The 27,804-nt window shown below is 38.8% G+C and overlaps 1 protein-coding gene across 1 annotated transcript; it reads right to left on the bottom strand.

The window, feature by feature from the left end:
* Positions 1–4,442: 4,442 nt before the first annotated feature.
* On the bottom strand, positions 4,443–17,082 carry LOC308691317 (cytosolic phospholipase A2 gamma-like; the record flags this gene model as incomplete). The annotated part of the gene is made up of 16 exons (XM_081366392.1): positions 4,443–4,780; positions 4,862–5,024; positions 8,464–8,618; positions 8,695–8,772; positions 9,592–9,729; positions 9,934–10,062; positions 10,529–10,591; positions 10,676–10,747; positions 11,952–12,092; positions 12,193–12,292; positions 12,930–13,131; positions 13,227–13,369; positions 13,463–13,590; positions 13,742–13,767; positions 13,963–14,068; positions 16,962–17,082. The coding sequence occupies 16 exons, from the start codon at positions 17,080–17,082 to the stop codon at positions 4,617–4,619; spliced, it is 1,929 nt and encodes a 642-aa protein (XP_081222518.1). The 3' UTR covers positions 4,443–4,616.
* Between the last annotated feature and the right edge of the window lie 10,722 nt (positions 17,083–27,804).

Raw genomic sequence — 27,804 nt, 5'->3', positions numbered from 1 at the left:
GCCTGTCACTCAAGTGGCCACACCCTTAACTATGCAGAACTTTAAATATTAATCAACTAAACAGATGAGTTATAAAAAAATTCACCCCCCTCACAGTTGTCATGAAGGGCAAAAATAGTTGTATAGACCAAAGCCACATACAGACACCAGGCTGTAAACACGTTTTTTTCTGCTGTAAAATTTGGCATTTTAACATGGGGGAGATACAGATTTGACTCACTTTTGACATCAGCCTCAAGCGGCCAGTCAACGAATTGCAGTTTAACTCACTTCCGTGTTGGTTTTTTAAGAGAGAGACGGGGAGTTTGCCGCTTGGTAACCCACTTTTAGCACAAATAACATTTAATCTGGATAAATGTATTTTTTCCCAAAATAACTTGTGAGATGTATGATATTCCATCATGTAAGCAAAGTCTACTGTGATTACAAGTTGTTTGGTTTTCTTTATTTTACATGTTATATAGGTAGGCTGTGCGTAGCCATGATTTAGCTCGTATTCAGACCCGGCTATTGTAGCCCACTTTTAGTCAAAACTGATTAATTGTAGTTTTTTGCCAGGCAGTGCATGAAATGGTTGATATTGCATCATGTTCGCATTGGTAATGATATCTACAAGGTTCAATGTGTCATTTCAAGACATGGTCGATCTGTAGTCACTATTTAGCTCCGAATTGGACGGGCTATTTGCGGTCTGCTTTAGCCCACCTGGCGAAATCAAAGCAATCTGGTCTACGTACGGCTTGGCTATAGCCCTGATTCAGACCAGCGATATAGTATAAAAATATTAGTCTTAAAAATGTTTTCGCTCACACAGCTTAATGTTTGCTGTCACACATAAACATAACATTCATACACAATCTACGATATGGCTGTCTATAGTTTCAAATTAAATCAAATGCAATTGCATTTCTCAACCGCTAGATGGCACAATTGAAACACTACTGAGACATGACTACTGGGACTCAATTTAGCCAGATCTCGCAATAAACATTTCCGCCATTTTCAATTTTATTTTACACGAGGCAGCTGTCGGAGAGCAACAGGCGAGCGACACTCTGAAAACCTTCAAATTTCTACTTCGATCTTGTAAGTATGCGTGTTATTTTTGTTATGTTCATTGTTTAAATTAGTTAGTTGTTATAATGTGTAGAAACCGTGACATTTTAACATTACCATCGCAGAGTACTATTTTTCTCCAACAAGTTAACGTTACTTGCACGTGTTATTGCAACTGTGCCCTTAATCTAAAATGTATCTAAATTCAAGGTGGTAAGCATGAAACTATGAAACTTATCATTTTATTATTAAAGATACCAATATATTTTTGTTTTTATATTAGATTAGAGTAGAGTAAGAAATAATAGTTTTTGATTTAAAGGAACACTCCACCGTTTTTTGAAATAGGGCTTATTCACATTCTTTCATACATTTAGATAGGTGGCTAAATGCATTTTTGTCTCAGTGCATGCATTGTTTTAGTTTGACAGGGTCGGTGCTAGCTTAGCTTAGCACAATGAATGGAATCCTTTGTTGCCAGCTAGCATGGCCTGAGTAAAAGTGATCAAAAAAAAAAAAAACCCACGTAATTACTTCTTGTGGCCTGCGTATTCACAACGAGTACAAATAGCGATGCAGATTAACACTAGGCGATTTCCTAGGCAGATATTGACTTGGGACTATATTAGGGGGAAGCACAGGCGAAGCACAGCTACTTGGGGGCAGACATATCACGCAACACATGAAATCCCACGACTTCCGTCAACATACCGGTGTGAATAGTAGCTGCCTGGCTATTTTCCCAACAGTACATGAATGGCGATGAACATGGCTGATTTTGTGTGAGCCAGAACCATACCTATATGTACAAGAGTTTACAGAAAATGAGTGGAAATAGAACGACAGGCGGAGGTTGCGATCGCTCAACAGCCCGAGGACGTGAGGATGAGAGCCAACACGAACTGGTGGTGTGAATGTGGGGGAATATGCCAATCTATGCCGACTGAAATAGTGTCTGTGCTGTGGCGAGTGGGACAAGTTACGTTACTGCCATCGATAACCAGGCTCAACGCGTCAGATCAAGATGAGCGTGCCCGCAATTGTGTCACAGCTACCGAGGATTTCACGGCGCTGATCCATCCGGCAGTAGCTACTCGATTTTTTTTTCCGGTGTGATAAAGTGAACTGGAAAAAACGTCCCACGCCGAATAGACCAAATGGACAGCTGTCCACAGAGTAAGTGATTATTTTAAACATGACACATGTATAGTAAACTGCTTGTAGCCTTCTCCTCATAGTAGTTGTAACTTTACTAAAACTCCTGAGTCAAAAGAACCAGGCTAACTCGGTGAGAGAAATAGCTAACTTAGCCCTCAGTCATTTCATTTTACAGGTAACGATAACAGCGGTTTTTATTTTAGTTTTGTTGTTCATGCTAAACAGGTTGAATTCAACATGACGTTATACTAGAGGAGGCTAACGTTATTTGAACCGTAGTCTATATACAGCTTCTCAGCATCTATCTTACAACCGAATAAGACACAGATTAACATAAGGAAGAGTAATAAAAGACAACTTACATGTGCACTTTGTTCTGCCTGTGTCTTGAAAATAGATGGGATGGGACAGCCGTATGTTTCAGACGTAGTACCGTCTTTCTGAGCCCATATTCCATTTTTTCAAAGTAACTTAGTCCTCCGGTGCAAAATGCTCTTCGCAAACACGATACTGTTTAATTTTGTAGAGAGGCGTTGAAGTACAGATATCCAGAGTAGCTAACTTAGTCATTTCTCAGTTCCACATTCGATGGAATTCTGTGAAACATTATATTTGTGTATGTCCTTTGCTTGTTCTCACAACCTTTTGCTACGCAGATAATTACCATTTGCTGTAACTGTAGCTGTAACTTCTCAAAATAAACAATCCAAAAGCGAAGACACTCGGTGCAGGTCACGCGTGTTGTTCTTCTTCTTCTGTGTTTTGACTCGTTGCAATGCACACCGGTATGTTGACGGAAGTCGTGGGATTTCATGTGTTGTGTGATATCTCTGCGCCCAAGTAGCAGTGCTTCGCCTAAGTAGCTGTGCTTCGCCTGTGCTTCCCCCTAATATAGTCCCAAGTCAATATCTGCCTAGGAAATCGCCTAGTGTTAATCTGCATCGCTATTTGTACTCGTTGTGAATACGCAGGCCACAAGAAGTAATTACGTGGGTTTTTTGTTTTTTTTTTATCACTTTTACTCAGGCCATGCTAGCTGGCAACAAAGGATTCCATTCATTGTGCTAAGCTAAGCTAGCGCCGACCCTGTCAAACTAAAACAATGCATGCACTGAGACAAAAATGCATTTACCCACCTATCTAAATGTATGAAAGAATGTGAATAAGCCCTATTTCAAAAAACGGTGGAGTGTTCCTTTAAGTCATGCACAGATCATGGCCATTTTGCTTTCACATTTGTGATATGGAAGATTTTAGTCAGCTGCCTTTTTTTTATTTGATATAATATTACTAATCTGGAATATTAAGAATCACAATAGTAACTGGGCTGCACATTTACATTGTGAACTCCCTTTCTGTTCACATAATCCCCTTTATTGAGGCCTTGATGGCAGTCTATGGTCTAGCCTATAAGCCTGAGTGACATATACTGTAATCAGCATGGTCATGATTGCATGAACTTCATAAAAAATTATGATAGCCTAAAAAAAAATAAAAAAAATAAAACTGCTTAAAAAAAACTGCTTTACAACATTGGGTCTTAAGTGGCTTGGAAATGCCACACAAAAAAAAACAACCTAAAACTGTTTTTTAAACCTAAATCGCCAGGTAAACTCCGAATGACACGACAGACAGCACTTTCCATAAAGTTCTCCACATCTCCAATAGTGTAAAGGAAAGAGCCACTCGCAAATAATCTTAGGGTACAGTTTGTGCTGTAGCCTAGTTAAAACCCGACTCCGACAAGTCGAAAATAAATGTGCGTTTCCAACAAATTAATAATGTAAACGACAATCTCACGAGTCACGAGAAAAAAAAATATCTCTCAGAAAGTGCACTACCGCGCTTCCCGTATCAGCTCCGCTTATGAAGCCGGGATCTAATCCTGTTAACATGAAATAAGCTGCTCCCGAGCAGGTTTAAGCTTGCGCACCTTTTGCTATGACAGCAAGTCCAGGATGAGCTTCGAAGAACCAAACAATCCAAGATCAAGCCAAATCGTCAACAATCAAATCCAGCTAACTGAGTTAGCGACGTACGAAGAACAGGCCCCAGGACAAAAACATATTTAGAGAATGATTTATTAATTAATTTGAATAGAAGCAAAGTAATACAGTATTGTAATCAGCAATCAGTTGTAGTTGTAAATCAATCTGTGTGTTATGGTTTATTTGATTATTAATGATCAGCTGTTTATATGAACAGACTGAAACATGCAGAAACTTTTTAACATTGAACAGAAAAAAAACATAATGATTGGCCTATTGCTCCGTCCACGTTTTCATGCACATTTCACATGCGTCAAAAATGTGTCCACATTAAGTGTAACTGGAATTTACATTAAAACAAACAGTGAGGACTTTGCCGTCTAGTTTCATAACACTGCACACCACTGATATTTATTATTCATCTTTTGTGTTTTTCATGGCATGACGAATTTGCTCCAGCAGATTGTCTTTGTTGTTTGTGATGTTTTTTCCAGCGACCTCCATAAGATCAGTGATCATCTCAGCGCTGAAAGGACCTTGAAAAGTGGTATATTTGTTCCTCCACTTCTCAATATCATCTGATGAAACATTAACACACTTAAATCAGAACACACTTGATATTTCAGTTTTATTCAGGACATCGTAAGATCATAACTTGCCTCCACAGTTGACCACATTAAAGAGAGGGATGTGGATCACGGTTGGAGTGTTTTGGCCTGTGAACACATAGAAGTCCTTCGGTTTCTTTATGTCTTCAGGAATGACGACCTCAGGGAAAGGGATCTTTAGTTTCTTGCACGTCTCAGCAGCTTCCTTCACCGTCTGCAGTGGAAAAAAAATACATTATTGTTTGATTAAAAGGGTTAAACATAGCTTGGGAAAACCCAGACAAACTTCCGGCAAATTTAGATTTGCTCTGCAAGTAGTCTGGCAAAGAGCTCATTCAAGCCGATTTCTAATCCATCCAAATCGAGGCACCAATCAGAAATGTTGAGGCAGGCTTTACACGATGACGATCGCTCTGATTGGTTTTAGGTCTATCCAATTGCGCCCAGAGGCATTTGAGCGACGTCCGTTGGTGAAGCGCACCAACTTTTAAATGCATTATTATATTCAAATTGCAAACACATGAGGACAGTCTCCATGAAAGACCCACTGGCAGATGAACGTGCTCTACATTTCTCTCCGAAACAGTAGGAAATTAAATTAGATTTAATAGAGGATTTTAACTGTGACAAGATGATTGACAGGGCAGTTTACGTGACAGGATGCACGCGACAGATCCGTCCGATAAAGATGACGAAGTAGTATGTCCCAAAGCTTGCCTACTTTTTTGCTACACATTCATAAGTAAATACCTTTTCTTCACAAAAAGAGTACATACTTTTATGGTGTAGTGTAACTTAGGACGCAGCATGGGACGGATTATGGCAATGATGTGCCCTGGGCACGGATGTCTCAAAGGCCCCCTTCACAAATTTTTTGGACAACAGTGTTGCACCTGTATGCACAGGCGCCACAATAGGGCAGGCAAGCCAGACATTTTAAGGGTGCTGATCATTTAAACAATAAGAAATGTTCATATAAAGACGCAGCGACATCTCTGCATCCCCCTTAGTGGGGCCCCTCTCTCGTTACGCTCGTTATGCTTTTACCTTTTTCAAACTGCTGCAGCGCTTACTCGCGGTAGGTAGAAAATGCATGATTTGATTCGCTCTAACTTTAACCTAGATAAATGCATGTCCAAAGTGTTTGTGCGGAGTGTGCAGCGCGCACTGCATGGCAGGCGTCAGCGCGAACACTTGCATTTCCCTATCAACAGTGGAAACAACTTGAAATACTCAATCTTTTCTGGTCATATACAGAAAAGAATGCATCAGTCACAAGTAGCTACTTTTATTTTTGTAAACTCACAATAACAAGAAAACGTTGTGCTTTTGTAAAATAAAAGAAAACAAACAGGGCGCGCTTTCATGGTCTCCGTGGAACTGGAGCGCGTCTCAAAAATGAACTGAAACAGTGTATAGCCTCACACACATGATGAATATTTCTATATAAAGCTTGAAATGTCCACTTTTAAACGAAAAAATTCGAATCGAAAGCAAATACCGGCTGATTAGGCTGATATGATATGAAAGGTGCATTTCTCTCTAAAGGCGCATCCACTTTACAGCGGAGGTATAGATATGTTTGCAGCCGACACTGATTTAAAAATATATATTTTTTATTATTAAACAATAAACAATAAAAATGCCTAGTTTTTTTTTTTTTTTCTTCAGATCATTAGCCTGCTTTTGCCGGTGATTTTGCGGCAAGATTTATGCATGCGCTTGAGCGCGGAATAGGCTATATGCCTCTATGCACTCAGTATTTAAGCAGAAATTAATATTAACGTGAGATTAGTCGACTAATTGCTTGAATGACTACAAGTCGACTAGAAAAATATTTAGGGGTTCAAGCATGAAATGCTGAAACCCTATTGTAATTGTAAGGATTCGTAAAACGCATCGTGCAGGACAAACCGTAAGGCCTAGAGACTTGAAACCTGGCCAGATGGTAGGCCTCAATGTGGGGACAACCTATCAGAGTATGACCCCGATTGGCCCATAGGTGGCGCTACAGCAACCAAAAGTTCAAAATCGCTCATAACTCTTAGACCGTTTGTCCCAGGATCAAGTGTCTTATATCGTTGGAATCCTTGGCTCGAGGCAGACAAAATGGCTATCTCCGATTTGGATGTAGGCAGGGAAAAATTTCTGCTATGTCGAATTTTGTCCAAAACCTACTTTTGCGAACTAGTCCCTGGTTTTTCGCCCGATCGTAACCAAACCAGTCTAGGACAATTCTCTGGACTCTCTAGATCAATAATTATCGAAAAAAAGTTGAACTTTTGCATTTTTCGCATGGGTATAATTGGGTCATAAAGAAAATGGGCGTGGCAAAATGCTATCAAAAGCCTATAAATCCTAAACAAAAACTCAGAACATCACGAAAATTGGTGAGCATATGTGGCATAACATTCTAAACAAGCATGCGAAATTTCATGTAGATCGGACGATAGGTGGCGCTATAACTGTTAAAAAGCTTTGAAAACCATATATTTCCTATGGTTAATTGCCTGTATTGGCTGTAAATTGACTTTTCAATCTATTATTTCCGTGGTTAAAAGCTTTCTAAATAAATCTTAATGTCTTAAATGTTAATGTGCTTAAAGGCCTTAAATGCTTGAACCCCGATAAATGCTGCTTGCAGCTTTAATTCTATTTGAGATTGTTGGTAGCTTTTGTAGTAATTGAGCTTCTCTTGCTTCTTTGTCCTTTTTGTGCTTTCTTTTCATTGATCCACTTGGTTGTGGTTTTAAACTCATTTTTGTTTGGGTTTTTGAGTAACCGTCTTCTACGCGTGACTTTTATATTACGCAATGCATTTCACTCACCTCTAGATGTCCCTCTCAACAGCGCAGCAATACATTAAAATTATTTATTTGATTTATTTATAGTTAATACTTTGCAACTGCAAAAAAAAAAAAAAAAAATCACATTATTCCTCAATATTTAACACAATTTTACTGAAAATAAAATTAAAATCAAAATAATTATTTGAAAAGAATAGACACAGTAAATTTGTCAGGTTTGACAGGGCCTCCTGCTGGCCCAGTGCCCTGGGCAAGTGCACAGTAGGCCCGTGCGTTAATCCGTGCCATATGGCTTTACACGATGACGATCGCTCTGACTGGTTTTAGGAGTTTTAGGTCTATCCAATTGCGCCCAGAGGCATTTGAGCGACGTCCGTTGGTGACGCCCCTTTGGAAATGAGTTATTAAAGGAGCTTTGCCAGACCATAAGTCAGTTACTACTGAGAATGGTCTGGTTTTAACCAGGCTAGGTTAGACAGACATTTCATGTTTAAATTTAAAGTATTCACCGAAATCGTCAGGATGAGAACCCCTCCCCCCTGCACTCTCAAAGTATTATAAATAAATATGGTTAGATGAAAACCCATGCTTTTTTAAAAATGGTTTTCTTTCTTGTTTTTTGACATACAGCATCTGAAATTATCTGGTAATGTTTATTTTCGATTAGTCTGAACTCTGTCACTATGAATGTCATGAGGAAAAAAGCAGGTTATTTAAAAAAATCTCCTGTTGTAGAAGAAACAAGTCACAGGTTTGGAACGACACGAGAGGGAGTAAATTATGATTTCTAGGGGATTTATTTCTTCAAATGAACTTCTATGAGTGAATTCTCTCTGCGTATAATACCTCGAAAGGATCACCGTCACTGAAATCCAGTGAAATGATGAGGTCAATGTGTCTCTCTTCTCTCAGCACTGAGAAATAGGGCGAGTTGAGCAACAGTCCAGCGTCTTCATAGTCTCTCGTCTCACTTTCCAGAAGAGTGGAGGGCACTGCTTCATCTGAGGGATCACAGCATTATTATATTATTCACAATGAATTTCCAGTTAGCATCTGTCTATGAGTTTCTGTTCTCACCTTTCATCTTGTGAAGAAAGTCATATTTCCTGCCCCAGATCCACTGTGACACGCAATCAAAAATACTCTTCCAAAAATCTGTAAAACAAATACACAGTGGTTCTTATATTTAGTAAATGGTTCTGATACTGTTTTATATTTATATGTTTTTAGTTGACTATACGGTTCTTTGGAGACATGTTTCATGATAGATTCTTCAGATTTAAAGTACATCATTGGATGTCTAAAGGTTCTTCTGTGGTATCAGTCTGTTAAAACCATTTTCTTTACCCTAGTGGAAAAAACCCTATACCAAACTATATTTTAAATCCATTAGCATTGACATATAACTTAATACTTACTGATGTAAAATTACAATTAAACTGTTTTAGTATTTCTTTATTTCTCACTGCACATGTCTTAATATTATGCCTAAAATGTGTTTTGATATCATTATTAATAAGGATTGTATGATTGCTGTATAATATCAGTTTTAAATGCATGATATTTAAAGTGTACTTAAAGTATACTTTCAATTGTTCCACTTTAGCAAGTATAAAAATAAAATATACTTAAGTATATCTTCAGCTGGACCTCAGCACTATTTCCTCACAATTAAAGTGTATTAAGTACAAAATTAGTTGTTCCAGTTTAGCAGACTTTAAGAATACCGTTTGGTATTCCAAAAGTACAGGGTATTTTTATTAAGCAACTAAATATGTAAATGTATTTGTAGTAACACAAAGCAATGTATTTCAAATACATTTTAGTATATTTGTTTTTCACTAAGATGCTGCTATTGGAAGCTTTATGGAATCTTACAGTAAAGCACACTCGGTTTATGCATCAGTCTGGCTAGAAAATCAAAAATGAAGTACATTATACAAATCAACACATTGTAAAGACAGGTCAACCTACCTTTATGCTTGAAACTGCGGTAATGACTCAAAAAATTAAACGCATCCTCAGTGAATTGTTTCACATACTCTGCATCTTTTTTAGCGATTTTCAAACTCTCTGTTTGATAAATCAGCTGATGTTTGCCACCAGTCATATCTGTGAAAAGATGAGAACATGATTGAGTTCTTTTAATCTGATGCAGGTTTGTGTATCTTGTGTTAATTAGAGTTTTTGTTGGCCAAAACTGATGTTTTTGCATATTACTGTTTCATCAATTAGCTTGTAGTTTATTTTACTGTTAAAATTATGCTGAAAAGCCATTAAAGATACATTTTCTAGCACACTTGTGTGTATTCTTACCCCTCAGTTCTGTTCTGATGCGTTTATCGTAAGCTGACGGATCTTTGCCATTCAAAACCGAGAGATTCATGTCCACGAGATCAATGAGCACCTGGTAACATTCGTCTATGTGAGGGGAGTTTGACTCTTCTGAAGAAAACACACCATGAACAAACATGAACACAGTGCAAAATGTCTTGAATATCAAGTGCTTTCCATCCCCAAATTTATGACATTCAGATATCAGGTGTTTTCAGGTGAATAATCATCATTATACAGGTAGCTCACTTTTATTTTTCATCATTAAAGAGTTTAACTTTTTATTCCTCAGCATGAACAGATCATTAGACACAAAATAATAATAATATGTTTTATTTATAAAGCGCCTTTCCCAAGCTCAAGGTCACTGTACAAGAAGATAACAAAAACACAGCATTAAGCATTAGTATGCATCACATACAAGAGGTTTTTAGTTGAGTGTATAGTAGAAATGTAGCAAAGAGTTAGAGGAAGAGAATTCCAGAGTTTCGGAAACACAGCACTGAATGATCTTCCGCATATACCACAAAAGATAAATACACTTGTCAATAAATAAAAGCTGTAATAAATGCTTTACCTTCCCTCGATCCCGCACACATTTCTGTTTGTGTTTCAAAAGGACTGAAATGCTGTAATAACTCTGGGGAGGAATCAAATAGAATTAAGGTTCACATGATAATGAAATGACTCTCAGCTTTAGAAACCAGAACAAATGAAGTTGCACCTTTTATTTTTTCCCAGAGGAAATTAAGGATCTTGACTACCGATACATCAGCTAAAGCACTGCCGCACAGACCTGCAGAAAACACAGGATGGGTTTAAGTTTAAAAGTGTTCACAATAAACAATAAAGTATCATTTTTAAAATAAAATGCATAATACAAACAGTCTGATTTAGGCTCTTATTGTTAAGCAAAAATGATCTTTCCTTTAAATCACTGTGTAATGAGAAGGTTTATGTTGAAAAACAGCACCTCAGTGTGTTGGTGAAATGATTTTAATGATTTTTCAGCATTTCTAATTTTAATGCTTTATATTTCAGTTTTGACAGACCTGGGCCTGTATTTATTAAGCTTCTCAAAGTCTCAAAGTCTTAAGTGCTGAGAATTCATGAAATTTACACCTACTTTAGTGTAAAAGTGTAAAAGTCCAGTAGGGGCTTGTGATGCACTGAGACAGAGACGTGCGCAAATCTTTCAGGAGAGGAAGAATGTTTTTGAAATATTTGACGACGAGCAGTTAATCAAACAGTATCGTTTGGACAGAGCAGGAATCATCTTTGTCAGCGCTGGTTAATGTTGGGCTGAACTTGCCTTTTATAACATGTTTCCGCTGTTCAACTAATTCAGCAAACGGTTGCACTTCTTCCTCCCAGTTCGGTTTTCTTTTAGAATCCACAGTGGCTGATTATATCATAAAATCTAGGCTATATCAGTTAACAGCACACCAGTTTAAAATGTGTAATTAAGACATGGTGGAAACCGTGTTTATCTTTGATTTCCAATGTGTATATCATAATATATTCTCTTGAAAATTATTTATTGTCAAATGTGTGTTGAATGTAAACTTCCACCATTCAATGTAAATTCATCTGAGAATATTCTTAAATAAGGAAATCTATTCAGTGATTGGTCCATAACTATGTCGTCATCCAAAATCCCATTTTTGGCACAGCAAAGTGTTGTGAATCATCTACAAGACTGACACTTAAGATTTAGTCCTACACTTCACTTAAATTACGACTGAGATGCTTGATAACTAACTTTTAAAAGCTGTTCTGAGCCAAGAATTGTTTTACTCTTAAGTCAATTCTTAGCAGTGTTCTTGTGAGTAATTCTCAGAGGCTTGATAAATGAGACCCCTGATCTCCAGATCAATCCCAGATACTATTGATCTGTTTTACACTATTCTCTAATTCAGGTCAATGTACAATGGAGAATCAAGAGAATGTAAGTTGATATTATAAATATGAATAAACTCTCCTGTCACAGAGTTTGTTACCTTGCAGGTACAGCATGTCAATCTCAGGCTGGTTCTTGATCTTACAGCCATTTTCAAACTTGCTGCCAAAGCTGGATGTTTCCACAAACGCTCCAGTGAGGGAATAACCGGCTTCATATGGAGTGATCTCAAACCAGGGGTCTGCAGACAGAAACACATCCATATAACAGCTGACACAAACACATTAACTCTGTCTGTCTTACACACACACACACACACACACACACACACACACACAGACCTCCATCTTTGCTCTGTTTGCATTGCTTGTCGATCACTGTGTAGATGGGAAACGGGTCTTTGTGTTGGTCTCGCTGATCTGAGAGTGTGTGTTCGTCTATCTGAAGAGAAAAAAATTCTGCAGCTGTTAGTATTCATTATGTTGGTACATGTAGGAGAGACCTGGGACAATTTATTCAGTCACAATCAACCTCAAGTGAAAAACACCTTGAGTATCTAATGAATAAGTACTAGTACTTAATGGAATAGATACTAGTATCTAAAAAATAAGTGGTAGCATGAAAATAGAGACTAGTAGGTTTAAATTATTAAATGTTAAAACAGCTTGCCATACTCGCAGTCTCTAGTTACTCTTGAGATCAGGGGAGTGAGGTTTACACACACAGCTCTCATTGGCCTACGACAGTTAGGAATCATTTATAAATCTCAGATTTTCAATATGGTCTTAGACTTTTGACTTCACTTCTATATTTTTTTTTACTACTATGGAAGTCAATGGGGTCCATCAACCAAATGTTTTTTTTTACAGTCTATGGTTAAGACCCGACTCTGAATTAGGAGCCAAATTAGTACCTCCAAAAGCAGTTCCTAGAACTGAAATCGTGAAAAATCAGAGGAAACTATGAAAAGGCTCCTCTGGTGCGAAAGCCCCTAATGAGGACAGAATTTACATTTTTAAGTGAACTGTTCCTTTAAGATCATACATCATTGAGTTTTGTATTATGAATAGTTACAGACCTCTTTCACACATGTTGTAACGAACATCGTTGCCCAGACGTCAGTCAAGCTGAATATGTCTTTCTCATCGTAATATTTCTTCAGTTTGGCAAAAGCCTCTCTCCAGCTGACTGCAGGACCGTTGAGTCTCTGGATGATCTTGTCTTTCACAGTCTCTAGTTTGGTGGACCAGTCTGGCTCCTGATATAAGGAGGCCATGCACCTTCAGAGGAACAACATATGCGCTCATTTATGACAATCAACCCATGTGTGTGTGTGTGTGTGTGTGTGTGTGTGTGTGTGTGTGAGTGTGTGTACCAGGTGGATCCCGAGACTCCGCTCAGATAAAGCACACAGTCCAGAAGACCTGTTTTCTTGAGTTGATCCAGGGATCCCAGCAAACCCACCATGGCTCTTTCTCCTCCTCCAGATCCAAGTAATGCAATGTTTGGCACTTTGTTCTGAAACGCAGATTGATTTAGCAAACAATTGATGTTCGTCGGCTAAAACACCATTTATAAATATCCAGGCAGATAAACAAAGTATAATATTACCTCACTGCAGGTTATCTGAAGTTTCTTCAGGCTTTGCAGAACACCTTTTCTCCTTCTGGCTACAAACTCCTCCTCGTTCTTATTCAGAGAGTGTTCGATTCTCACTTCACTGCAACGACAGACAGACCAGTGATGAATTTATACAGCTATTTTATATATTTTAGAAAAGTTATTGTCAGAATTATCCAGTTTTAAGCCGTTAATTGTGATGCAATACAGTACTTATATACTGTATAATGAAGTGCACAGATTTAATCATATGAGTCTGAGCAAAATTACCTTTCCTGGGCTTTAGATCCTCCCATCTATAAAACAACAGAGTCAAACATTAAAGTTAAAATCTATAATTCCAAAACTAAAAGGGAACATCTTTGGAAAATATTGACAGTTCTTTTGATAAAAATTAGTCATACCTCAAATATCAATTATTATGCCACAGTTTTTTTTAAATGCAAGTTGGTAACTTTAAACTAAAAACTAACTTTAAAACATATACTCACTGTTCTTGTACAGTCTTGTAAAATCCTGAGGCTTCAGCAATATCAGCACAGCAGCCGTCGACTCTCAGATCAGACAGAAGAGGCTCTTTTATAGGACTCTGAAGGTCTAGATATCATCGTGGGAGGTGGACGTGATAAACCTGAACTCCAGAGAACAGAAAAAGTTTTCCATGTAATTTCCTTGGGGTGGGTGTGGACCGTAGGGTTACTGTACTGCGTATACCATGTCTAAATGCATAGAAGTGTAAAAGCTAATATGTGTTTGAACTGAAGCAGATCGTTTTCAAACCACAAACCCAATGAAATCAGAAACATATCAAATTAAATTAAAACTTAAATACCTAAGCAAAAAGCCCTTTTTGGCTGGTTTTGCTGTGTTGTGGAGACATTACCTCTGCATATAAATAGTGTGAAAAGTGTGTTTTACAGTTTTCTTCAATCGATTTGACACACTTCTCCAAACTCGGATCACTGCTCTCAAAAAATCAACACGGTGATCTGAACATTTGTAATTTTCAGTCATTTCATACAAATTACAAATCATATGCATAATTTTCTCAAAGCATTGCGTACAAAATTCTCAAAAGTGTCCACACAGCCAAACAAACTTTTTATATATCAGGGGGGGAAAAATCAGCTCTTTTTATTGATTTTACAAAAATCCATCCCATCTGAGGTCTTGGAGTCTTTAGGTGCGTCATTACAAATTACTGATTATGCAAGTAATTAAAAGCAAGAGATAAGAAAAAATAAAACCTGTCAATTAGACAAAGGTTTTAAAAAAAACGAAGGTTTTGTGTTATGTTAATTGTTTGGACAGCGGTGTCCTGAGTTCGGAGAAATTTGAAATCGATTGAGAATAACAGTAAGACAAGAGAGTTTATTTTGTAATAGTCCACATGTTCAAACCTGCCCAAATAGTTTAAGAAACACATTCACATAGCCTAAAAAATAGCACATAATAATGTGATAACACTCCCTTATTCAGTTACGGTTAGTATTCTCTTTAAATGGGAGTGTTGTTTTAAATAATTACAATCTGGAAATAACAGGATTCAAAACATCTTACCAGTGTTGTTAGTTAACTATAACTATTGTTCTCATTTAAAGAGAATTCTAACCGTAACTGAAGAAGGGAGGGGCATCACATTATTATGCACCATTTTCATTACTTGAAATAAATATATTAAACTTGATCTGAAATGAAATAAAATATAAAACCTTAAACTTTTATTTTACTTAAAGTTTTATTGCAGCTATAGACAAAGGCAATGTTTCACATATTCCTCTAGTTTGACTTGATGTACTAAAACTAAAATAAATAAATAAAAATAAATGAAAGACATACTATAACTAATAAAAATTATAAAACACAACACAATAACTAAAAGTAAAATGGAAAAAAATTCTAAATGTTACTAAAAATTATTGTCACAATGATACAAAAATGTGTGTAACACATTAAAGTCTATAAATGTTTGTTTAAAATGTGTTTATTCGATAACACTTTACAATAAAGTCAATTAATGTTGGTTAATGTACAGTTTTTTTTACAATCGCTATAGGACACATTTCTCAATACTTAGGTCATTTATTCAGAACTCTTCACCAGGCCCAATTCACACACACACACACACACACACACACACAAAACTTCTCTATATAGTTAAACATCCTATTACAGTTTTTTCCAATTGCTAACACACTAAAATGACATGCACAGCACAATTATTTAAACTGACACACAGAGAGCAAAACTTCTTCTCAAGTCTCTAAAAGTCTAAACACATTTTCTGCTTTACACACATTTTGCACTTCAAAATGGCACTTTTTAAATGCACTGAACACAGTTCTCTGCATAAGACACAACAATCTGACATAAAGTCACATGTTTGCCATTTCAAAACACTGCCATTCAAAATGACACTACATGAGCTAATTGGCCAATTACATGTGTCACCTGGCCAAACACCTCAATGGTTAATTGTTAACACTTCAATCAGGATGTAAGCACTATGAAAAGACCACAGGTGAGAACCTTTTTTTTACAACAACAATGGAAGACATTGCAGAGAGAGGAAGAGGAAGAGGAAGAGGAAGAGGAAGAGGGAGGTTGAGAATCAGAGGGGGAGGAAGAGTGAGACGTAGGGGTAGAGCAGGTAGAGGAGTTCATGGCCAAAGAAAACAAACACTTTCAAATGAAATCAGAGCAACCTTAGTAGATCATGTCATCAACCATGGGCTGACAATGCGTGAGGTTGGACAGAGAGTGCAGCCAAACTTGAGCCGTTTTACTGTCGCCTCTGTCATCCGGACCTTTAGACTGGAGAACAGGTATGTAACCAAAATTTCATGTAGTACACATGTAGTATACCCCATATCATAGTGTATCAGTTGGGTGACACCTGTTTACTTAGTGTATGACATCAGCCATTCATGAACTGTACAAATTTCCTGTACAATGTACTCTACTGTGGGGGAAAATATTTAGGCTACATTGTCCAAGCCCTATATATATTTTTATTTTATTTTTTCTAAAGGACTGAGAGATGACACCATGGTGGAGGAAGGGGCCAAATGTTCACCGGGGTACAGGAAGCTGCCATTGTAAACTTGGTTTTGGAAAATAATGAAATCAGATTACGAGAAATTCAAAGCCACATCATCCAAGACAACACCTTATTCAACAACATTCAACGAGTCAGTCTGTCCACATTGGCTCGCATTCTCAAGCAAAACCAAATCAGAATGAAACAACTTTATAAGGTGCCGTTTGAGAGAAACTCTCAAAAAAACAAAGAGTTCAGACGAGCATATGTGGATGTAAGTACTATATTGACTGCAGTACACTACACGCAGCATCGTTTCCCAGTGTCCTGGAGAACACCATATTGACTGATTTTTGTTCTTTGTTTTCAGGGAGTACTGGAAATGGATGCTCATGCAATCCCACATGAGTTAATCTTTATAGATGAGGCTGGGTTCAACCTAGCAAAGACCAGAAGAAGGGGGAGAAACGTCATTGGCCACAGAGCCATTTGAGATGTTCCTGGCCAACATGGTGGGAACATCACAATGTGCGCTGCCATCTCCAGTATGCATGGTGTCCTCCACCGTCATGCCAACCTTGGACTATACAACACAGCCCATATTCTCACATTTCTGGACAGACTTTACAACATTCTCATACCACCAGAGCGTATGAATGATGCAGACCATCAAAGAAACCGGTACGTTGTAGAATGGGACAACGTGAGCTTTCATCGTGCAGCCCCAGTCCAAAACTGGTTTGCTGACCACCCAACATTTCTCGTGCAATACCTCCCACCATACTCACCATTTCTGAACCCCATAGAAGAGTTATTTTCGGCATGGTGGTGGAAGGTATATGACCGGCAGCCCTTTGTGCGCATGCCTCTTGTGCAGGCCATGGAAGAGGCATGTGATGAGATTGATGTGGGTGCAATTCAGTGATGGACAAGGCACTCAAGGTGCTTCTTCCCTCGATGTCTGGCAAGGGAAGATATTGCCTTATTTTTCTTGCCTCTTTTTTTTTTTTTACTGTAATATATTTTTTTGTTCAGTCCCATGTAAATATATCTGCTGTGCATATGTTGCACTGACTTGTTTACTGTAGTGAAAAATAAAATAAAAAAATGTTGCAACAGCATGTGTGTGTATCTGCAAATATTTCTGTGCATGTGAACAATCTGATATATATTTTAGTATTATGGCAAAGCATACTAAAGATGGGGGTGCTTTTCATTATGCCCAACAGTGTGTAGTTGGTTAGGCAAAAATTTGGTAATATGAATGAAGTGTGTGCCATTTCATGCAAAAGTTTCATTTTGATAATGCTATGTGTAATTTCGGTTGCAGTGCTTCATTTTGCAGGATATATGAGGTATTTTGCAGTTTGGGTGTGTGGTTTTGTGAATTGTGTTAAGTATTTTGATAAAACCAGACTAGTTTGAAAAATTGTGTTAGCAATTGGAAAAAACTGTAGTACTGTATGTTGTTTATTTTATCTATAACACGTTAAAAACAGTAAAATTATAAGTAAGCCTAAAAAGTTAAGTGTGTTGCAACACGTGTTGGTGTGTTTTCATTGGTCAATGCAACATCAATGTAGCACTATTGCAATCTGGCGCGAACAGCGGTAATGTTCGCTAGAAGGATCATCATCATGGTATCTTGATTTTGCTTTACTATGGCTAAACAAGTTGCACTCACTCATTTTTTTATAAAAAAAATTCGTATTGAGAACAAGAATGATTTGGAGGACCAGTCTGTGGATCATTATGGAAAAACTGCTTGAATGGAGCGGAGATGAACTCCGAACCAACAACCTCCACTGATGCTAACCAGCAAGCAGATCTGCCTATGCACACTCCCTTGGCTAATCGACGATCACTGCCACCCTTGATTACACCGTCAGAACTGTCAGCTCTGGGGGAACCTGCTACCCAACCTCATGGGTGTTAAGGGGCAGATAGATAGTTTTCAAATCACAAACCCATTCAGAAACAGACCAAATAAAAAATTAAATACCCAAGCAAAAATAAATTTTTGCCTGGTTTTTATGTGTTGTGGAGACATTACCCCTGCATCTAAACTATGTGTTTTAGGTGTGTTTTACAATCTTTCTCAGTCAGTTTGGCACACTTATCCAAACTCATATCACTGCACTCAAAACAACTAACACAGTGATCTGAACACTTTGTAATTGTCCTGAACAGATTGTAAGTTTTCAATATTTTCATACAAATTACAAATCATATGCATAATTTTCTCAAAGCATTGCATACAAAATTCTCACATGTGTTCACAACAGTTCACCCAGCCAAACAAACTCTTTTTATTGATTTTGCAAAAATCCATCCCATCTGAGGTCTTGGAGTGTTTAGTTGTGTTGGACTTGAAGCGGCACTGCCCCTATTCAAGTCCAAACACACCTTTTGATAATGAACTGATGAGCTGAATCAGAGTTTGATTATGAGACATCTAAAATGTGCAGTCGGGGTCCTCCAGGACCCAATGTTCTTGCATACAAATGAATGATTATGGTTCAACAGTGTATTTGATTTCCTAGCCAATTAAAAACAACAGATGAGAAAAAAAATCAACCTGTCAGTTAGAAAAGGTTCAGAAAAAACTGGTATTACACTTGACATTTCTGTCCCCCTCACTTCTGAAATGTGACTAAGAAAAAATAGTTTATTTTCTAAAGATTCACAGGTTCAAACCTGCCCAAATAGTTGAAGAAACTATTCTACAGAAGAAACTGTAATTTGATGCCACCCCCTTCAATTTCAGTTTCAGTTAGAATTCTGTATTCAAAACATATTACCAGGGTTGTTATAGTTAACTAAAAAAAAACAAAAAACATTTTCATTACTTGAAATAAATAAATTAAACATTAACTGAAATCAAATAAAATATTAAAACTTAAACTTTCAGCTAGTTGGGGCAATGTTTCCAATTTTCCTCTAGTTTAACTTGATGTACTAAAATAAACTGAAATAAAAATAAAAAAAGACATACTATAACTAATAAAAACGATAAAAACACACAACACAATAACTAAAAACAAAATTAAAATGGTAAATATAAAAAAAAATTCAAAATGTTACTAAAAACTATCTCAAGGATACTAAAATAACAGTGTGTAACACATTTTCTTTCAGCATCTGTAACATTTCTGTATTCATCTGCTGAAAATTAAAGTCCATAAATGTTTGTTTAAAATGTGTTCATTTGGTAACACTCATTAATTAATTTTGGTTAATGCATTAACTAACATTACAGGTTTTTACAATCACTAGGATACATTTCTCACTACTAAGGTCACTCTTCACTCTTCACATAGTTCTTCTAACCAACTTTCAGCTTCACAACAGTTAATTTCACATCCACAATGCGCTAAAACTACCAAAACACTTTATACATGACTCAGTCAAGCCATTCTTCCAGAACACTATGAGGTTTTCAACCAACATACACACTTTGTCAATCATAAAACACAGACCCAATTAAACACTAATATCAGGTAGCATTTTCTTTAGTATGGGATTCCATTTGTGCCAAAAATGAGCCAACTGCTTTGTGCTTTGTACTATACATTTGTCCTTGACAACAGTCATTGCCTAGTTGTTCAGATAAATTAGTATATGTTGATATGTATGTTCTCTGTTTATGTAATCTTGCTCTGTCGTCTTGTTCTGTCGTCTCTTTCTGTCATCTAAACTGTCATCTCTTTCTGTCATCTAAACTGTCATCTCTTTCTGTCATCTTAACTGTCATCTCTTTCTGTCATCTTAACTGTCGTCTCTTTCTGTCATCTTAACTGTCATCTCTTTCTGTCATCTGGTTCTGTCATCCAGGCAACCTGTAACCCGTGTTTTTCCAACTCGTAACTGGGAGTACATCGATCTAGTACGAGTTCATGGGTGGGAAGTCACGGGTTTGACTGCCGTTCCAGTGCACTTTCACGGGTATAAATTTGGAAAAACACGGGTTACAGGTTGCCTGGAACGCGGCATTAACTTTCGTCTCTTTCTGTCATCTTAAAGGGATACTTCAGGATTTAGCATTAAGCTTTGTATTAGTAGAAAACCTGTAGTTTTTTCAAATTACCGTGCTTTCCACCCTCATATTCCCCTGAGACAAGAGATTTTTGTATTTTTTGTCTGGAAAAAATCCTCATTTTGCGTCACCGGAGGATTTTTTGGCCAGAGGCTAAAGAATATAGCCAGTAGTAGGGGCTGTCCCGCATGTTTTCAACCCGCCTATAGGAGGTGGGATCTCACTCACAGAATGTACACATAGTCAGCCGTCTTTTTTTGGAAGCTAAGCTCGCAGGCTCTTGTTCTGTGGAGAAAGCTGAGTAGTTGGAGAAAGTAGAAAGAGAAATGTCCGGCCGTCGAGATCAAATGCAAAATGTCCAGGATTCGGCTTTTGCTTTCCGCGGTCGCCATTCATTGTTTACATGCACACCTTTTGTTTCAATCTAACTGAATTCATTCCGATTGGTGAATCTGAATGTAGTGTTTACATGAACGCTTAACAAGTGATCGGTTGATGTGTGTTTTAACATTGCTAAGAAAATTCCCGCTCCTCCGTGAGAGATACGAGACCGGCGCGTCTCACAGGTGTCGCTCATCAGTAATCACGCCACCGGCCTCTCATCTTTCTCCCGCGGCCCTCAGCCTCGTCCTGCTCGCCACAGTAAACATGATGAATGGCGACTGTAGAACGCAAAAGCCGAATCCCGGACATTTTGGGCGATCTCGAAATCCCGGGCAGACTCGTCACGGAGACTCACTAGTAGCCTAGTCTTGTTGTTTAACTGTGCCGTCTTACCGGTAGGCGTGGCTTGGGAGTGGCCTCGTAGAGCAGCGAAGCAAGTGCATTCTGGGAGTTGTTGTCTTTCATCCACATAAGCCAAAAATACATTTTCTGGCTTTTCTCAGAAAGTATGGGGTTCCATTTGTGCCAAAAATGAGCCGAGCTTTGTACTATACATTTGTCCTTGACAGCAGTCATTGCCTAGTTTTTCAGATAAATTAGAACTCAGAACCATTCAATGACTTCACTGTAATTCACTATATTGTTGCCAAATTCAGTTCAAACATCATTGCTGTCCTGATGGTTATACTACAACACTTATTTTGGATTAACTCTTCAAAGTCGACTGACGCTCTAGAGCAGTGGTTCTCAACTCCAGGCCTCGGGAGCCACTGCTCTGCACATTTTGTATGTCTCTCTTATCTGACACACTCAGTTCAGTTCATGGAGTCTCTCTTAACGAGCTGATGATCTGATTCAGGTGTGTTAAATAAGGGAGACATATAAAATGTGCAGAGCAGTGGGACCCGAGGACTGGAGTTGAGAACCACTGCTCTAGAGCGTCAAAGTGCGCACACCTGACATATCTATTAATAGCTTCGGAATGGATTAAGGTATTAACTTACTTTTTTTTCTATGAAAAAGCTGACATTCGTCTGCGTAATAATGAGTAGACTGTGTTGACTTCCGCGAATGATAAGCCTTCCGTATTTGAGTGCAAATCTATAGCATTTTACCGCAAAACAGAGAACTGGTACTTTACCCTATCAAATGATATATAATGCTGTTGGTGTGTGAACCAATCACAGACCAATATAAAACAAACAAGGACATTATCAGGTGTCCTAGGAACGTAAAAAAGGGAGGGGTTTGGAATAAATCTTGCGCGTCTTCTCAGACACAATCTTTTATATACGGTCTTTGGACACGATAAATTTGGATTACTGTGGAGATAGACGTTTTTGTACTGGTCAGATTTTACAGAAAATCAACATGGCCAAACGAAGATTCAATGATTTTTTTGGAGAGCGATGAGAGTGATAACAGATCTGATCCAGATCGATTTGATTCAGATGAAGAGGATCAAATTCTGGACAGAATCGATCCATTTGAGGAGTAAGCATGAAGGCAATATTGCTGATAATATATTGTCTATTTGTCTACATTAAGCTGAAATGGGGAGGGGGTTTGGTTTAGACATTGTATTTACTCATATTTTCTCATTTACATATTTACTATGATAAAGTAGTATCATTTACATGATACTAACATCATACTTTACATCATTACTATGATGAAAGCTCCAGTAATAATTTTGTAGTTAGAAGTTCTATGACTCTTTACTTGATGTAAAAAAAAAACACATGATGATGATGAATAGCTAATCTTTATTTACCACATTGTAATAAAGGCTGTACAACTTTTGATATGTGGGAATGTAAACTAATTAAAAAATCTGTGTGTTTTAGTCTAAATCAGTAAACCCCAGAGCAGCCGAGTACATCTTCTGCTGAACCCAGGACCCCGACCGCTCGCCCTCTTCTACACAGCACGGCGTCTGCTCCTCCTGCAGCCCACAGCCGCAAAGAATACAACAGAAGAAGAAGCGTCAGCGGTTGCTGGTGCTCCGCCGAGCAAGAAGAAATCTGTCCCACAGAAAGACACTTCAGAACATTTGTTATCGAAGTTCAAGTTCATTTTATTTCTATAGCACATTCACAACAGCCACTTGGCTGACCAGAGTGCTTTACAGAACAACCAGATAAATATTATGAAAATAATACCTGCATAACAACACATAAAACACAACTAAAAGCAGCAAAGCTAAGAGCAACCTTAAACTCAAATAATGAATGAAAAATAAACAGAAGTGGCAAAACAGTATCAGACTCAAATATGAAATAGTAAAACCTACCTAACAATATATATATATATAAATGAATAAATAAATAAAAAATTAACTATAAGCCATGGAAAACAAGTGCGTTTTTAGTAGAGACTTTGTCTCAATCACAGACTCTGTAACCTCCCTCTCCAGCTATCAGAGAGCACCTTCGCCTGAATATTGACTTTTTCACTACATTTCCCATCATGCATCTCCCTGGACTGATTACACCATACACCTGCACTGCACTGATTACACACACTTGCACCTCATGTTCAAACACTCATTTAAGCCACAGTCACACAACACTCTGAGCGAAGTCTTGTTTTGCTATTGTGAACATTCCTGCGTTTATTCCTGTGACTGCCTGATCGTTTTGTGACCCTACCTATTTCTGGATATTTCCCTGTCTGCTGCCTGCCTACATTACCTCTGCTTTGATCTCTTACTCTGACTGTTTGCTGCCTGCCCTGATCTTCTGCCTAGTATTGTACTACTGACCATTGCCAGAACAAACCATAACCTTCATAGGAAAAACACTAAATTTAATCACAATATCTGCCACATTGTCTTACGCGAAGACAGACAATATTTGGTCACGGTCAAAACTTCCATATGGTGTCCTTCTGCAACTAATGTGGACGTTAGCTGCCCCCACATCCGTGATTCCCTTGGGCTTGCTTCACCTCAGGCCTCTTCAGAGGTGGAGCAACAGCTTTGGGCTAGATTTAGCGAGACATCGCCTGCCTGTGTCCGTGCACTGAAACCCTGTAAAAGGGTAACATATCTGAGAGCCTTAGTGCTACTAAGGGTGGTTTTCTCCCATTGGGAAGTGATCACGACCGATGCTTCACTTACAGGATGGGGGGCAACTTGGAACCAAAGGGGAATTGGTGGTCACTGGTCACCCAGGGGAGCCATAGAACATATCAATGTCCTGGAGTTGAAGGCAGTGTACTTACTGTAGCTCTACAACACTTCTTACCAAACCTGATGGGTCATCATGTGCTTGTCCGGTCCGACAACACGTCGACGGTCTTTCATTTGAATCATCAGGGCAGCACCAGGTCTCTTGCAGCTTTACAGCTAACTCGCAAGATCCTCACATGGTCTCAGGGCTGGTTGGAATCATTAAGGGCAGCCTGAACCCCTGCAGGAAATCCACCCTTACACCAGGGATCTGCTGCTCCTGGGGGAATGGAGACTTCACCTGGATGTAGTACAGTTGATTTGCCAACGGTTTGGCAAGGCAGAAGTCGATCTGTTTGCATCGGAAAATGACCACTCATTGCCGCTGGTGGTTCGCAAGAGCCGAGAGTCCAGCTCATTGGGACTGGATGCATTAGCCTATGAGTGGCCGAGTTGCCTGTTGTATGCATTCCCTTCATTTCCACTTCTGTGGAAAACATTAAACAATATTTTCCTATACAAGCACAGGGTGCTTTTAGTGGCCCTGCGATGGCCAGCCAGGCTATGGTTTCGTCTCCTTCTGAGTCTGTTACAAGGCAAACCATGGCAGCTTCCCATCAGACGGGACCTTCTCTCTCTCAGATGGCACCCAGATCCAACTCGTCTTCAGCTCTGGGTTTGGCCCTTTGATCCAGATCATAGTTAATGGATTGTGAACCAGCAGTAGTGAACACTACCAGCAATGCTAGGGCTCCTTCAACATGACAACCAGTGGCGTAGCGGACGGGCAGGGCACGCACTGCGGGGGGGCCCCCGCGTTGTGGGGGGCCCCCAAAAAATTTACTCGAATAAATAATTAAAGCGTTTTTATAACGTGAACGTATAGGACTTTTAATTTGGTAGTATCTGAACTCGTACATGCAACTGATGATGAGTTGCGTGCTTGTGCCGAAACATTTGCAGTGACTTACAACGATGATATTTCCTCCGAATTTCCATCACTGTTGCTTTCGTTTCGAAGTGCCCTACGTTCTGAGATAAAAAAACTTGAAATGGGCTCAATTAAAGATCTGGCAGAGCTGCTGATTCTGAAGCATACATCTATTCTACCAAGTGTCACGGATGTGGCTACAGCTCTGAAGCTTTTTTTAACCGTCCCCGTCACAGTGGCAAGTGGCGAGAGATCTTTTTCTAAACTAAAACTAATAAAAACCTGCATGAGAAGCACAATGAGCCAGGACAGACTTTCTGAACTTGCGATACTCAGCATTGAAAGCCAGCACGCGCGTCAGATGGACATAACAGACATTGTCAAGGACTTTGCGCAGAAAAATGCTAGGAGAAAGGGGCCCTTTATTGAATGTTAAACATCATGAATCTTTGTTGTATACTGCAGATAGAAAAAATATTTTGACATCATGTGCTCCCTTGCATTTTAACAAGTTAATGTAATTGCTGTTTTATTGTTGGTGTTTCTTTTATTCTTTTTTTTTTTGTGTGAAAAGTTCTTAATAAATAAATACGAAATAATTACATACTATTAAATTCCACAGTACTAATTCACGATTTTGAATGAAAAGGTGAATCCCCCATCTAATTATGCGGTGAGGGGCCCCCCCTCCACTCTTGCGCTACGCCACTGATGACAACTTTATGCTGCTCTTTGGAGGATATTTTCTTAATATCAAGGAATTGACCCAGTTCACTGTACTGTGCCGAGAGTGGGGGTGGGGGGAGGGGGATCATCTTCTGTGTCCTGTACAAGCTTTAAAGTACTATGTTAAGTCTACTGCTTCTTTCAGACGGACGGATCAGTTGTTTGTCTGTTATGGTGAGGTACGCAAAGGTGCACCTTTGTCCAAACAGAGACTATCACGCTGGATTGTCAAGAAGAGAAAGTTGGTGAATAATAAATCTCATTGACCCTTACCAGTGGGTGTTCCTTGTCACTCCACTATGGCCGTGCCTTCGTCTTGGGACGCTTTACAGGGAGTTTCCTTGGCAGATGTCTGCAAAGCTGCTACCTGGTCTTCTCCATGTACCTTCGCACGGTTCTACAAGGTCAATGTGACTGTTTCCCATTATAGCCCCTTTCACACAGAGATTCTGGAAAATACACGGATTTTCCGGATAAAGTGACCTGGGATTTAACCCGAGTTCGTTTGATTTTGGTTCATTCACACTGCCAGTGATTTTCCGGAATCAGAGAGTTCGTTCACACACAAGCCGTAAAAATCCCGTAAAGACATGTGACATGTAATGTCTCAGCAGCGTCTTAAGTTCTCGCTTGTGCCACGCTTGTGCATTTTTTTCTCTGATTCGATCATAAACTTGTGCATTACGTACCGGCTTCAGCGTCATCACTACGACACGGCATTATTACGGCTTTTGTTCACACAGCGCACGTTCCGGGACTGAACACGGCAATGTTACTAAGTCCCCAACCCGGCATCAGTGCCGACATCAATCCCGGGTCGTGTTTGCGTTCACACAGAAGGCATTCTGGCAATTTGCCGGGATCATCGTGCTGTGTGAAAGGGGCTTATGTGAGTTCTGCAGTCCTTCTGGAGCAACCCTGATGTTTGCAGGTGGGTGGCATTCCTCATGACTGTGTTGATATGCATCATCCACTAGTGCGTTGTACTGCCTCTGGTGGTCAGGAGGAATTCACAGAACCACAGTTAAATACGTAACTAGCATTTCCCTGCCTACGACCCGAGACGCTGGGTAAGACTCCAGCCTCCCCACGACCCTACAGGACAAGCACTTTGGAAAATGTATGTGATGGATGGATGGATATACATTTCTGTGAGGGTTCTAGTCCTCCCTGTCTCTGCCACTCTTCTTTCTCCACCAATGTGTCATTCTTGATCCAAATGTTTCCAAACGAAATCATTCTGAACCAAGATTATTTAATTTCATTGTAAATATTCTGCTAAAGTTTCAATATAATTTCTGCAGAAATGCACAGTTTATCATCATTCTGATTTTAATGTGTTTTCATCAGTTTTGAAAGCTGTGTTTTGGCATTAGAAAAATGTGCTGCAAATATTGTAACAAAGGTACTCTTGAGGCGAGCTTTAAGAAGCCATGTGCAGTTTTATTTAGCTCAAATGTGGAAAAAAATACAAAATTAACAAATACCTGACTTGAAACTTGACATGAAACAATCATGAACTAACAAAACTCAACAACAGCGGTTTACAGGAAACAATACAACACAAGAGACTGTGGAAACATGAGGTCAATATATACAGAGGCTGAATCTGAAATCGCCCCCTAAACCCTCATTCACTCTTCCCTACGTTAGTCCACTAATACTGTTCACTTGAAGGAGTGAATGAAAACGAGTGAGCGAATTCGGACAGCCGTTGAGCGTAGCCTACATCGGTTGTAGCCTACACTCGTTATTGCGGTGCATTGTGGGATTGAATGAGTACACTCAATATAACGTCCACTATGGTTTCGGACACCACTACAAATGGCTGTCCACTGCAAATGACTGTCCCTTCAAATAGCGCCCTATTTGAGGGTATAGGGGATGATTTTGTACACATTGTAGTACACATTGTAGTTTGTTAAGATTTTCAGACTTGACAAGACACACCTGTGAATATGATTAAAGCAGCACTCAGTAGCTTCGGGATTTCTTTGCTGTATTCTCGCTTTTTGCTCGCAGGTTTCTCTCTAGAGCTCCCCCC

The sequence above is a fragment of the Scardinius erythrophthalmus genome (assembly GCF_964197995.2).
Source record: "Scardinius erythrophthalmus genome assembly, chromosome: 5".
NCBI classification, from domain to species: Eukaryota; Metazoa; Chordata; class Actinopteri; order Cypriniformes; family Leuciscidae; genus Scardinius; species Scardinius erythrophthalmus.
The sequence above is the reverse complement of the archived record's forward strand: the minus strand, read 5'-3'. Positions and strand labels throughout refer to the sequence as shown.